This window comes from Bos indicus x Bos taurus, chromosome 8 (assembly GCF_003369695.1).
Source record: "Bos indicus x Bos taurus breed Angus x Brahman F1 hybrid chromosome 8, Bos_hybrid_MaternalHap_v2.0, whole genome shotgun sequence".
Classification (NCBI taxonomy): Eukaryota; Metazoa; Chordata; class Mammalia; order Artiodactyla; family Bovidae; genus Bos; species Bos indicus x Bos taurus.
Genome location: NC_040083.1, coordinates 101,317,768 through 101,331,976, shown reverse-complemented (window position 1 = coordinate 101,331,976; position 14,209 = coordinate 101,317,768). Strand labels below are relative to the sequence as shown.

Sequence of the window (14,209 nt, the reverse complement as noted above, 5' to 3'; positions counted from 1 at the left end):
CTCTCAGATCCCAGAGGCCCAAGTTCAATCAGCACAGGGGCTGCAAAGCTCCTGGACAACAGCAAATTTGACCAGAGTTTGTAAAGAATTATGAAAATGCTATGCGCATCTCTATGGTGTAAACCACTAAAACTGACTTTTTAAAATAATGTACAAAATATGAACTATTACCAATGAAATAAACTCAAAATGCACTCAAGTGCCACATTCCTGAAGTTTTATGGGTAAACTGTTTTAAGCTTTCAAGCAACAGATAATTCCTAGCTAAATAAAAATTTTTTTCTAGAGCATAGGTTTTGTTTCCCCATCACTTCATGGAAATAGATGGGGAAACAATGGAAACAGTGACAGACTATTTTCTTGGGCTCCAAAATCACTGCGGATGGTGACTGCAGCCATGAAATTAAGACGATTGCTCCTTGGAAGAAAGCTATGACCAACCTAGACAGTGTATTAAAAAGCAGAGACATTATTTTGCTGACAAAAGCCCATCTAGTCAAAGCTATGGTTTTTCCAGTTGTCATGTATGCATGTGAGAGTTGGACCATAAAGAAAGCTAAGTGTGAAGAATTGATGATTTTGAACTCTTGAGAGCCCCTTGGACTGCAAGGAGATCAAACCAATCAATCCTAAAGGAAATCAATCCTGAATATTCATTGGAAGAACTGATGTTGAAGCTGAAGCTCCAATACTTTGGCCACCTGATGTTAAAGCAGACTCATTAGAAAAGACCCTGATGCTGGGAAAGATTGAAGGCAGGAGGAGAAGGGGATGACAGAGAATGAGATGGTTGGATGGCATCACTGACTCAATGGACATAAGTTTGAGTAAACTCCAGGAGATGGTGAAGGACAGGGAAGCTTGGTGTGCTGCAGTTCAAGGGGTCACAAAGAGTCAGATACAACTGAGGGACTGAATGACTGAACAACAACAAATTGACTTTGTAGTCAGCATAACCTCACTCTATAGCCTTGATAATATTTCATAAAATGTGCGTGTATGCTCAGTCACTCAGTCGTGTCGGACTCTTTGAGATCCCATGGAGTGTAGCCCACCAGGCTCCTCTGTTCATGGGATTTCCCCAGCAAGAATACTGGGAATACAAGAACACAAGCAAGAATACATTTCCTCCTCCAGGGAATCTTCCTGATGCAGGGATCAAACTCATATCTCCTATGTCTCCTGCATTGGCAGGCAGATCCTTTGCCACTGCCACTTAGGAAGCCCATTTCATAAAATACCAGCAAATAAAGTTCAGAAATGTATTGAAAAACCAGTATGCCAAAGCTCTAAGTAAACTTTATTTCAGAAATGTGAATATATGTAGACTTTGAAAATAATGTTACTTTAGAGTCAAAAATGGTTTTCTTTTAAAAGAAGAAGAAAAATAATATTTGGGAAAAATCAAACTTTGATCTAGACACCTGTGTGGCTGACAAATGGATAAACAAAATTTAGTATAGCCATATCATGGACTAGTATTCAGCCTCCAAGAGGAATGACGTACTGATACATGCCACAACACAACCTTGGAAACATTATGCTACATAAAACAAGTTAGATACAAAAGGCTACATAGTATACGATTCCATCTGTGTGAAATGTCCAGAGTCAGCAAATCTGTGGGGATAGGAAGTAAGTAGTTCAGTAGCTGCCAGGGCTCTGGCTGGAGGACGGTGGAAAAGAGGAGTGATTAGTTACGCATATGCTAATCAATTATTTCCATGCCTACCCCATCTTTCCTTGGGAAATATCCTAAAGGCAAGATTTTAACAGTGTGTTCCGGTTGGCCTTGCAAATTATTTTATATTGTTTAAAAGGTTAAAAAAAAAAAAAAAAGGTGTGCAATAAACAATAAGAAAGCCTTAAGACTCTCATGTAAATAAGACTAAGAAATGGAAGACGGGCTTCCCTGGTGGCTCAGTGGTAAAGAATCCACATGCTAATGCAGGAGACATGAGTTCAATCCCTGGTCTGGGAAGATCCTACATATTGTGAAGCAACTAAGCTTGTGCGCCACAAGTATTGATCCTGTGCTCTAGTGCCCAGAAGCCGCAATTACTGAAGCCCAAGTGTCCTAGAGCCTGTACCCCACAACAAGGAAACAAGCACAACGAGAAGCCCTCACACCACAACTGCAGGAAAGCCCGTGCAGCAACAGAGGCCCAGCACAGCCCCCAAAACAGAAATGGAAGAAACTTCAGTGACTAAAAATCACACATACAAAAACGCTCAACCTCAATCAGTCATTTAAAAAATCTATAAGCAATGAGAGTATTGCTTATACAAAATCTACAATACTTTCATCTGTCAAATTTAAAACAATTTACAAAAAGGCAATTCTGAGTTCTAGCCACCATGCCAAGTAATGAGCAGTTACAAACCTCCTCTCTTGAAACATTTCAGCAGTATGTGTCAGAACGAAACTGGAAAGAAATTATGCATTAACATTTTTTTATTTTTTCTTTATTTAAAAAATTGAGATGTAATTCCCATACCATAAAGTTTGCCTTTTAAAGTGTGCCATTCAGAGGTGTTGTGTGTGTGTGTGTGTGTGTAAGTATATTCACAACGTTGTGTGACTGTTCACCACTATCTAACTGCAAAATATTTCCACCACTTCAAAGAGAAACCCTGTATCTGCTGGAGTCACTCCTCTTTCCTACCATCCTCCCGCCCCTGGCAGCTACTGATCTACTTCCTGTCCCCACAGATTTGCTGACTCTGGACATTTCATACAGATGGAGTCATATACTATGTACCCTTTTGTATCTAACTTGTTCTATGTAGCATAAAGTTTCCAAGGTTGTGTTGTGGCATGTATCAGTACTTCATTCCTTTTTGGGACTGAATACTATTCTATGGTATGGATATATTAAATTTTGTTTATCCATGTGTCAGGTGATGGACATTTGGGTTGTTGTCCACTTTTTGGTTATTATGAACAATGTTGCTATGAATATTCATGTTCAAGTTTTTTGTGGGCACATAGACTCCTTGTTTTCAATTCCCTTGGGTGTATATCTAGGAGAGCTTTTATTTACCTATGCATCCATTCTTCTATAGTAAATGTGTACTATTTTTATAATTTGAAAAGCAATGTTACCTTAAAAAAACTGAAAACACAAGAACCAATAGGCTTATGGGGTGTTGGTGACACGGTCACCTCTGATTTCTTCCAATAACCACTGGCTTCTCAAATTTAAAACCAAATAAAAACAAAACAAGAAAACAGAACTAGACAATTCCAGAAGAGTGAAACAAAATTTTAGTGTTTTACTCCCATGCAGAGAAATCCTTTTGTCAAGCAGAAGGGGCGGGGAGGAAACAGCAAATGCACTGCTAGCACAAGCAGGTGAAAAGATGTTAAGTGATATTTGAACTAGTATTAAGGAGTTTCTCCTCCATTACCAATGAGAACCATTTGTGAAAGTACTGGAGGGAAGGGAAGGTGAGAGAGAAATGGACACAAAAATGACTAGGAAGACATGCCAAGTTCAGGTCATTAAAACGCTGGAAATAACTCAAGGACACAAAATTAAATGCCCGACCAAACATAACAGACAATAATGTGAGCACACAGCGCTCTGGAGAGGTGGTGGACTGAATGCAAGTTGAGGGTTAAAGGGCAGAGGATCCTAATAGAGAAAATGAAGTTGGAGGGAGAGAGAGGAACTTTCAGACCACAGAAACAGCATGAGAAAAAGGAAGTACTGGCTCAATTTGAAGAACAGGGGTGGAGGTGGGGTGGTGGGAGAGAAGGTGGGATGAAGTGAAAAAAGGAAGGACTCTTGAGTGATGCTGAGGAACATGGGGTCAGAAAGAGAAGCCTAAGTCAGTGAGAGGTTAAGCTGTAGGTTAATATAGAAACAGAGCAGAGAGCAAAACAAGGAGAAAAATAAAAAGCAAAATAAGAGCAAAATTAAAAGGTGCAGACTAGGGGCAGATGGGCAGAGCTGGGAAGTCAAAAATGTTTGTTGAATGCTGATCATGGTATAGACAGCATCTGTACTGCCTCAAATTAAGTGAACCGTCTCAAATAGTCACCGGGCTGGAAGATTGGAAGGGATGCTTCATTGCCTGTGTAAGGAATTCAAGTCAGAATTCTTTTTAGCCTAGGATTACTGGGACCTTGGATGAAAAATGCATCACTGTTGCAATTTCCAAGTATCTGTAGTCGAAACTTTCATTAATTCCTGGCACGCTCCTTAAGTCCTAATAATCTGATTTTGGTTCTTTCCACTCTATTGAATGTGAGGAGCAGCCAGCCACTCATTTTTGGGGGGGTTCTGGCCCTGCTGCGCAGCTTGAGGAACCTGAGTTCCCCAACCCAACCAGAGATTGAGCCCGGTCCCACAACAATGAAAGCAGAGTTCTAAACACTGGACAGCTAGAGAATTCCCAGAGCAGCCATTCTTAAAACTTTGTTACTCTCAGGGTCAGGAGCCATTTCTAGCTCTATCAGGACACCTCTCCCTTTTCTCTTTCCCTGAAGGAAATACAATGTAAAACAAGACAGACCATCCATAAAGAAGTTAAGTTCTCACATTGTTGTTCAGTTGCTAAGTCGTGCCTGACTCTTTGCGACCCCGTGGACTGCAGCATGCCAGGCTCCTCTGTCCTTCACTATCTCCCCGAGTTTGCTCAAACTCATGTCCACTGAGTTGGTGATGCCATCCAACCATTTCATCCTGTCACCCTCTTCTCCTCCTGCCTTCAATCTTTCCCAGCATCAGGGGTAATGAGTTGACTCTTCACATCAGGTGGCCAATGAACTGGAGCTTCAGCTTCAGTGTCAGTCCTTCCAGTGAATATTCAGGGTTGATTTCCTTTAGGATTGACTGGTTTGATCTCCTTGCTGTTCTCACATGCTGACACTGCAGGAAGTATGTCTGCTCCTGAACTCACCAGCCTTCATTCCTTTTTGTCCATGACCCCACTATTTTCTTCTTGAAATCTAAGGCACCTGTGATATTCCTTGCACTACTTTTCTTCTTTGAAAGGAGAGAGGAACTAGCCATCACTGTATGTGTATATATATATACACACATACATATATATATACATATACATACATATATATATATATATGGAGAAGGCAATGGCAACCCACTCCAGTACTCTTGCCTGGAAAATCCCATGGATGGAAGAGCCTGGTGGGCTGCAGTCCATGGGGTCGATAAGAGTCAGACATGACTGAGCGGCTTCACTTTCACTTTTCACTTTCACGCATTGGAGAAGGAAATGGCAACCCACTCTAGTGTTCTTGCCTGGAGAATCCCAGGGATGGGGGAGCTTGGTGGGCTGCCGTCTATGGGGTCGCACAGAGTCGGACACGACTGAAGCGACTTAGCAGCATATATACATATACATATACATATACATATACATATATATATATATATATATATATATATATATAATTACCTCCCCATTTCACATGGTTAACAAACATAGATTCAGAAAGGTAACTGCCTCAAACTCCATAGCTACCAAAAGGCTGTCTGCCACATTGGCAACCTCTTTTCCTGGGTGCTTTTCTCCCACTGAATGTCTAAATAGGCGACCAGGATCCTGTCCTTAGTTCTTGTCCGTTGACACTGTCTTTGGTTATTGCTTTCAGTGGTTCTCAGCTATCATCTCTATGGAAATGACCCCAAGTCTCCACTTCCAAACTCACTCCTTGCCATGCTTTGCAACCCCCTGGAATGTAGCCTGCCAGGCTCCTCTGTCCATGCAAATTTTCCCAGTAAGAATACTGGAGTGGGTTGCCATTTCCTACTCTAGGAGAGCTTCCCGACCCAGGATCGACCCTGTGTCCCTTGCCCTGTCAGGCGGATTCTTTACCACTGGGCCACCTGGGAAGCCTCCACGCTCCACAGCAGCCCATCAATGGTCTGCGGAATTCTCTAACCTCCTGCCTGTGTTCCTTCCACTGGCCTGGTATTGGTCAGGTGTTGGAAGATGACACAAGTCCCAGGGTTGATGTCAAGGGTAAGGAAAACAGCAAAAACAAGGTCAAAATGGGAGCTGTGGAGGCAGCAGGGGAGGGCATTAACAGATACTTTCAGTCCTGGTATAAGAAATGATATCCTTATATTGTTTCATTACAAGTCCATAGTGTTAGCACAGATGTCTTCATGACTAATAGACCAAACAACAAAGCCCATGGAGCCACCCAGAGTCTCTGGCAACCTTTCCCGGGACAGGGCAGGGTTGTGCAAAGTGTTTAGCACATTCTGGTTCTTAGGCAACTAGCTGCTTAAGAAACAAAGTTATATACAGGCTTCCCAGCTGGCACTAGTGGCAAAGAACCCACCTACCAATGCAGTAGACATAAGAGACATGGGTTCCATCCCTGGGTCAGGAAGATCCCCTGGAGGAGAGCATGGCAACGCATGGGATGCCTGGAGAAACCCATGGACAGAGGAGCCTGGCGGGCTACAGTTCATAGGGTCACAAAGAGTTGGACACGACTGAAGCAATTTAGCACACAGTTACATATTTTTATTTGTTTAAAAAAAATGTGGAGCTAGTGATTCTAAGCTATCTCACAGAGGTTCGTATTTTTAAGACAAATTACTCAAATGCATTCCCTGCAGTTCTGCACAGATAATTGCCCACCATTTTGTAATGTTGGTCTCCCTTCCAACCAAAAGAAGTTTAGTCATGAACTATAACTTGAAAAGAATAAATAATCCAAACATTATACCCTAATAAACATGAGAGGGAAATGTCTATTTTCATGTACACGAACATAGTTCTGTGGTATGTAGTAATCTCTTCTATCAAATGATACATGTAAAGCATTTAAACTAGCTTTATAATTATATTGTTGTTTGGCAGGTTTGAGTTTAGTTCTCTAGAACAACTTAAGAGTTGCAATATGGATGGTTATTGAAGTTAACAGATTTTTTTTTTTTTTAATTTAAGGTTTATACAATGAGTTTTAAAGCTTTGTAGGCAGAACTTTAAACAACAGGATCTACTAAAGGGACCTGAAAGACGTAGGTGGGGCCACTCCCAGTTCTGCCAACAACTGTATATCTAACCCCCTGTGATCATAGCTTTCACAGTGGACGTCTCAGCTTTTTACTCTAAAATAAGGGCAAGGGCTCTTCAAAGTTTGCCTAGCTATAAAAACTCTAAGACCTACACACAAATTTTGTTGATCATTTCTGAAACATTAGAATTAGGAGTCTACTTTACAGACCAAGAGGAATGAGCTTGTTGACTGGGTCAAGGTGTTAGGTGTGGGGCCTCTGGCAGGTCACAGCCAAACCCCTTCTACAGTCTTTCTGCCTTGGGATTGGCTCTCCAGTTAAAAGCATTCTTCTCTGAGGGCTGGTGGTAAAACAGGCCCAGGGATGCCTCCAAGCTCGGGAGGAGCCTGGTTATGGATAGTGTGCGGGGTGGCACGTAGTCTATTTCTCTCTGAGGTCTCCAGCAGCAAAGCCACTCCATTCATTTGCCTGGATCTACCTCTCCTAGCCATTGGGTGGTAAGATCTCAAAGGCTGAGATCAGGTTGTAAGTGCAGGTGAGAAGAGACTCAAGGACCACCGAGTATTTTCTAAATGTTTTAATGGGCCAGGAATTCTCAAATCTGCCTGCACAGAGCAAAGAGCAGTGCTCAGGCTTCACCCAGAATAATTAAACCAGACTTCAGAGGCAGGGCCCAGGCATCTGTAGTCTTTAAAAAAGATTCTTTAGGTGATTTTAACATTAGGCCAATACAGAAACCCCGACTGCCTGATAGCTCAGTTGGTAAAGAATCCACCTGCAACGTAGGAGATCCCAGTTCAATTCCTGGGTCGGAAAGATCCCCTGGAGAAGGGAAAGGCTACCCACTCTGGTATTCTGGCCTGGAGATTTCCATGGACTGTACAGTCCATGGGGTCACAAAGAGTTGGACACTACTGAGCAACTTTCACTCTCTCTCATCTCATCTGTAGCACAGGTAAATTTTCTTTGAAAAATTCTGCTGTGAATGGTAGAACATGTTATTTATAAAAATATAAAAGACACGAGACAAAAATACATTATTGCTAATGTTTTGATTGTATTCAAATTTTTTATTTTTTGAAAAACTTAAGACAGTGATTTTAAATAATAAACATGGTATATTATAGACACTTTTTTTTAGACAGTTCATTAAATTTGGACTCCTACAGTTCTGCTGTGATGCTTTCTTCAACATGTATATAATTTCTTATCATTTTATCATCACTTCAAACTTGCTAATAAACAAACAATCGCTCTGTCTGCTTAAGTGAAACTTCATTGGAAGGAAATACTCCACTATCACATAAAAAACACATATACAGAACAGTCATTTTTTCAATATTTACAAACACAAGAAGTTTGTCCAGCCATTTTGGTTTTGCTGTTACACTGCCCATACTGAGATCAGCGAAAAACTAAGGAATAAGCAAGATTTCATTTCAGCAGTGCAAAAGATGGCATCAACCAAACTTCATTAAACAAAACCAACAAATCACAAACATGGTCAGCAAAATTCAGCTTGTATGACAACGACTTAAATAAACAGAGTGGGTCACAACTAGACTGGTTTGCACTGTGCAACTTCCCTCAGGGAACAATACTACCCCCCCATTTCACATAGATAGGAATATGCATCAAAGCCTTTGTTCATGAAGAAAATGCCCTTCAAACAAATTCATCATAAGGCAAAAAAAAGAATGAAGCAGTTTGGCCCAGAGAAAGCTTGCATATAATGTGTACGCACAGTATATACAGGTTTATCGATACACTGCAGTTTAAACCATGTATATACTCATGACACAATTAAAGGAAACTGGCTCAGTGAAGTGAAAAAGTATTCATATAAATATGTAGTTATTGCTAATAAGTGACACATTATGCTCTGACATGGAAACTGCAGGAAAAAAAGAGTTTGAAGCTGCCATATTGCCAGTGTCAGCCCCGTAGCAGGCATTCATACGGACAACATGCCATCCGTTCCTGAAGAAAAAGCAAAAAAATTCCACTACAATAAAAAAAGAGAGAAAGGCTTATGCACTGTCCCTTACATTTTCACCTTTTTAAAAAAAAAAAAAACAAAAACAAGTCCAGTTCACCACAAGTTAAGCACAACCTGACAAGCGAGTTTAGTGGCATGAAGGGGAGAGAACAGTGAAACAGAGCATGCATTTACAACCGGAATTGTTCTAGTCTATTTGTCATACAAACTGGAATACAAAAATCCAATTTAAATAAGACTAGACTAACAGGAATAAAAAAAAAAAAAAAAAACACACACACAGTAGACTTAGTTTGATACTGATTAATTTTAAGAGTAAAACTCATTCTGTCCCCTCTTAATACTCTACTGCAATTTATTTCTTGATGGCTAGAATATTTACTTAAAAAAGATATTAAATACCTGTATCATGAAATTACATTCTTTTCAACAATAAGACAGACTGTGTAAGAAAATAGCTCATGTGTGAAATGTGTCTGAAATGCATTTTTCCTCACAACTATCAAAACATCCACTCACACTAAAACAAACCCCCCTCCCCCCACCCCCGACACAAAGTTAAGGAAAGACGGGGCGGGTCAGGTGAGGAGCAGGGAAGGAAAGATTCACCAGCACAGTGATTAACAATGGTTCAAGACAGAACCAACAAGAGTTGGTCAAAAAGATGCCTTCGAGACATGGCTACAATTAAAAACCAAACTCAACCACTTTTGGTTCATTGCGGTGAGACCGAAAAAATATTTCTCACAGATTCAATATAAATACTAGACTCCAGCTCTCTTGTTATTATTACTTTTAAAGTTTTTTTCCGTTTGTTTTTGCAAGGCCTAGCTATTGTATTACAATTTATATTTGCTCTGCAACGACTACAAGAGGTAGGCATGAAGCATGAAAAAGTTTCTCAGTTAGTACCTCGTTGCGGGCGCTTCACTGCGTAATACCTTTCGCTTTAGACATGAAGAGGGATTACCCCTTTTCGTCTCTTCTAAGCACCCCAGCAAAGCTGCTGCCATCTCACACATGTTCTAAAAGAGTGTACTCACCAGTAAGAAACTTTCTCTACTGAAGGATACTGTCATAGTGTTTGTTGCAGAACATTCATTTATATATAGATTTATTTATATACTTTTAAAAAATAAATGACAACAACAAAAACCGAACCCAGGTTCCTAGAACCAATTCTCTTGATTCTCTACTTCCACAAAATAAAATATAACCGTTTGGCCAAGACTACAGATGTGTTTTTTTTTTTTTTTTCTTCCTTTTTTTTTCTTTTCACAGATGCAAGCGCCATGCAAAAATAAATTAAAGAACAGATACCAAAACATACATGTGATAAAACTACTGAAGGTAGATTTTTTTAAAGTATTTATATAAAGATAATTTATAATACTTCTCTTTTTTCCTTTATGTACAGTCACAAAGCTGTAGTTATACATCTAGAATTTCCTCAGCTGTGCCTCCACAGCGCAGTCTGTAGCGACCAGTTCTCCAGCTTATCGTTGGGTCCCATAATGCCGACAAAAAAATGTATATTGTCATGGATTCACGGATGAACCAGGCTACTGCATAATCAAGCTTTGAAAAACACAGTGTTCCGCCCTGGGAAGTAGAAACGTAAATAATTCACTGCTTGATTACAGACTCAGCTAACAAGTGAGGTACTTCCATTTAACTCTATTGAATACATCACATAAAATCAAGTTTGGGGCTTCCCTGGTTGGCTCAGTGGTAAAGACTCTGCCTGCCAGTGCAGGAGACGTGGGTTCGACTCCTTATTCTGGGGGGATCCCACATGCTGTGGAGCGATTAAGCCCGTGTGCCACAGCTACTGAGCCTGTGCTCTAGAGCCCGGGAACCGCAACTGCTGAAGCCTGTATACCCTGAAACCCGTGTTCCACAACAAGAGACGGTACTGCAATGAGAAACCCACGCACCACAATTAGAGAGCAGCCCCTGCTTGCCACAACTACAGAAAACCCCACGCAGCAAGACCCAGCACAGCCAAATATAAAATAAATAAATAAAAACTATCTAAAAAACACCAATTTGTTTCTTTAGATAATGTAACAGTCGTGTTATATTGGTTAAGAAAAATGTTCATTAGGAATAGAAGCAGTATTAAAATAAACTGCTATCCTAACATATTTTAAGTTTGAAGACTTGTCAATTTGCTTTAACATCATTTTTTTTGGAGTCTTAATAAAAGTGACTGTATAACCAGCTGAAAGTTGAAAATCAAGTTCCATTTTGTGTCCACATTCCACTAAGGAAACTAATGCTTAATTTGATTTTCATCTTCACTGGGGGGCTAAAAATGGCTCAGACATATTTTCAACTTTTTCTAAATCAAAACTATTTTAGTTCCACCAAATGACCTCCAACCTTTGCACACCTATCCACATACCTGGACACCCCTGAGTTGAATGTAGTCAAATATAAACCATGCCAGGCAATGACACATGAAAAATACCATAATATCCCATCTGAATACATGGTGGGCTGCCCATCCAATAATTAAACTGGCAACAAAGCATTCTGAAATTGGCTCGCAAATTATTGTAGCAGGAAGCATGTTAATTCGCAATTTGGTCCACCTTGGGAAAAAAAAAAAAGGATTTTCTTTAAACAACAGCCTGATTACAAGACTAATCAATTTTTCTCAAAATGATCAACATTATATCCCATTAAAGGCCTTTTACATAAGCTTTAAAGAGTATTTAATGAATCTCTTTTCTATTTTTATTTAGTGTTTCAAAGAAAAATGTCTATAAATTTATTTGCATGGCCTATATTCTGATGAGTAAAGATCATAAAATTCCAGGGGTAAAAAAGTTAGAAAATAGAGGTCAGCATAAAAAACCCCAAAGTCTCAACATCTGTTTTTTGAAAGCTTACAATGGAAAGAAAATATACTGAGACATTAACTTTATTTTAATGAAGAAGTTAACTTCTCTTTTCTGGAAGAAAACAAAATCTGACTTTTTGTTTTTTTTTTTTTAAACCAAGTTAAGACCATGTAAAAATATACTCCCCATTCCCTTTTTCTTTTAATAAAGTATAAAAAGAAGAAACCCAGCTGACTTACCTGATCATTCTGGATTGAAATTGAGAAATTGAATATGAGCCAGAGTTTTGCATTGCAACTTGAGTGGACATTGCAAACCTCCAACCTCTGAAAATTAAGACAGTTATAAAATGAGCTATGATCATGAACACATACGTGCAAGGATGACAGGTTATGTATTTACTCATTACTGTAAAGAGTAAGCAGCTTTATTTACAGTAGCCAAGATATGGAAGCAACCTGTCAATCAACAGATGAATGGATAAAGAAGATGTAGTCCATACATACAATGGAATATTGCTTAGCCATGAAAAAGAATGAAATCCTGTCATTTACAACAATGTGGATGGACATAGAGGGAATTATGCTTAGTGAAATAAGTGAGACATCGAAAGATAAATATTCTGTTACCGCTTATATGTGGAATTTAAAAAATAAATGAGGGACTAAACCAAAAAGAGACTCACAGAGTTAGAGAACTACTGGTTACCAGTGGGGAGAGGGAAGGAGGGAGGGGCAAGATAGAGGAAAAGGATGAAGATATACAGACTACTATGTATAAAATAAATAGGCAACAAGGGTATATTGTATAGAACAGGGAAATAGTCATAATTTTGCTATAACTTTAAATGGAGTATAATATATAAAAATACTGAATCACTATGTTGTACATCTAAAACTTTATAATACTGTAAATCAGCTTTTCTTTTCTTTTTTTCTTTTAAAGTGAGCAACTGCGAGTGTTTAGGGTGAGCCTCGTCCCAGGATAGCACCCTACATAGAGTGTATCATACTTAAGCACATTTCAGTCATTACAGAAGCCCATGACAGTACCACCTAAGAACTAGAAGGAATTACAACCCCTCAGTTCACAGTTTGATAAACTTAAAATACAGACATTCTGAAAGTACTAAATGGAGTGGGGCCTGTATTTAACAGTCTCTGAACACTATTAACCAAAAAAAGGAGTAGTGGGGGATATGTATGTGAATATTCAAGAAGAAATATGAACCAAGAGTGGCATTTCATATCTCATGAGAAACAATACGAAACCACGGACCATACTAACACCACCAGAAGATAAGGTCGAAAACATACTTCAACTTTTAAGATCATACCTTCAGTAAATTATCACACAAGGAAACAACCCCCTTAAAAAAAGCAAATGAGGGTCATTTTGTGATAGAAAAGTGTGATTAAGCCAATCGTAAATCATTAGGTAGCGTCTTAGCAAAGTATCAAATAATCTACTGAGAAATTTCAAAATTTGAAATCTCATTCTTTAAATTTTCACCTATTGGCTTTATGACTGCACTGATACTTTTAATTCTTCTAAAACACATAAACATTTACATTCATAATAATGAAAATTTACAGTTACAGAGAAGCTTCAATTTAACCACTTCACATCACATAAATTTTTTAAGAGTTTAAATGTATTTATTTTTTAAATTGAAGTACAGTTAATTTACAATTGTAGTTTTCAAGTGTACAGCAAAGTGATTCAGTATTTGCTGGGTTGGTTTTCCCATAAAATCTTACTATATATATTGTGCTATACAGTAGGTCTTTGTTTACTTGTTTTATAAATGATGGTGGTGGTTTAGTCACCAGGTCTTGTTCGATTCATGTGGCTCCATGGACTGTAGCCCACCAGTGTTCTCTGTCCATGGGATTTCCCAGGGAAGAATATTGGAATGGGTTGCCATTTCCTTCTCCAGTGGATCTTTCCTACCAGGGATCATATCTGCATTGCAGGCAGATTCTTTACCACTGAGCCACCAGGAAGTCCCTTATTTTATATACAGTAGTGTATATATGTTAACCCCAAACTCCTAATTTATCTCCTCCTCCTGTCCTCCACTATCCCCTTTGGTAAACATTAAGTTTGTTTTCTATGTCTGTGAGTTTGATATTTGTCTTTCTCTGTCTGACTTACTTCACTCAATATGATAACCTTTAGGTCCGTCCATGTTGCTGCAAAAGACAGTATTTCATTCTTTTTTATGACTGAGTAATATTCCATTATATATTCAGATCACATCTTCATCCATTCATCTGTCGATAGGCATGTGAGTTGCTTCCATGTCTTGACTATTGCAAATACTGCTGCTATGAACACTGGGGTGAATCTATTTC

The 14,209-nt window shown here is 39.1% G+C and overlaps 1 protein-coding gene across 1 annotated transcript in view; it reads right to left on the bottom strand.

The window, feature by feature from the left end:
* Window positions 1-8,048: 8,048 nt before the first annotated feature.
* UGCG (UDP-glucose ceramide glucosyltransferase) overlaps window positions 8,049-14,209 on the bottom strand; it is a 39,175-nt gene continuing 33,014 nt past the window's right edge. Inside the window, exons 7-9 of the mRNA XM_027550508.1 lie at window positions 12,092-12,178; window positions 11,411-11,600; window positions 8,049-10,605 (exon numbers count right to left, since the gene is read on the bottom strand). Coding sequence (XP_027406309.1) covers window positions 10,435-10,605; window positions 11,411-11,600; window positions 12,092-12,178 — 448 coding nt within the window. The 3' untranslated portion in view covers window positions 8,049-10,434. The remainder of the gene's footprint in view (window positions 10,606-11,410; window positions 11,601-12,091; window positions 12,179-14,209) is intronic.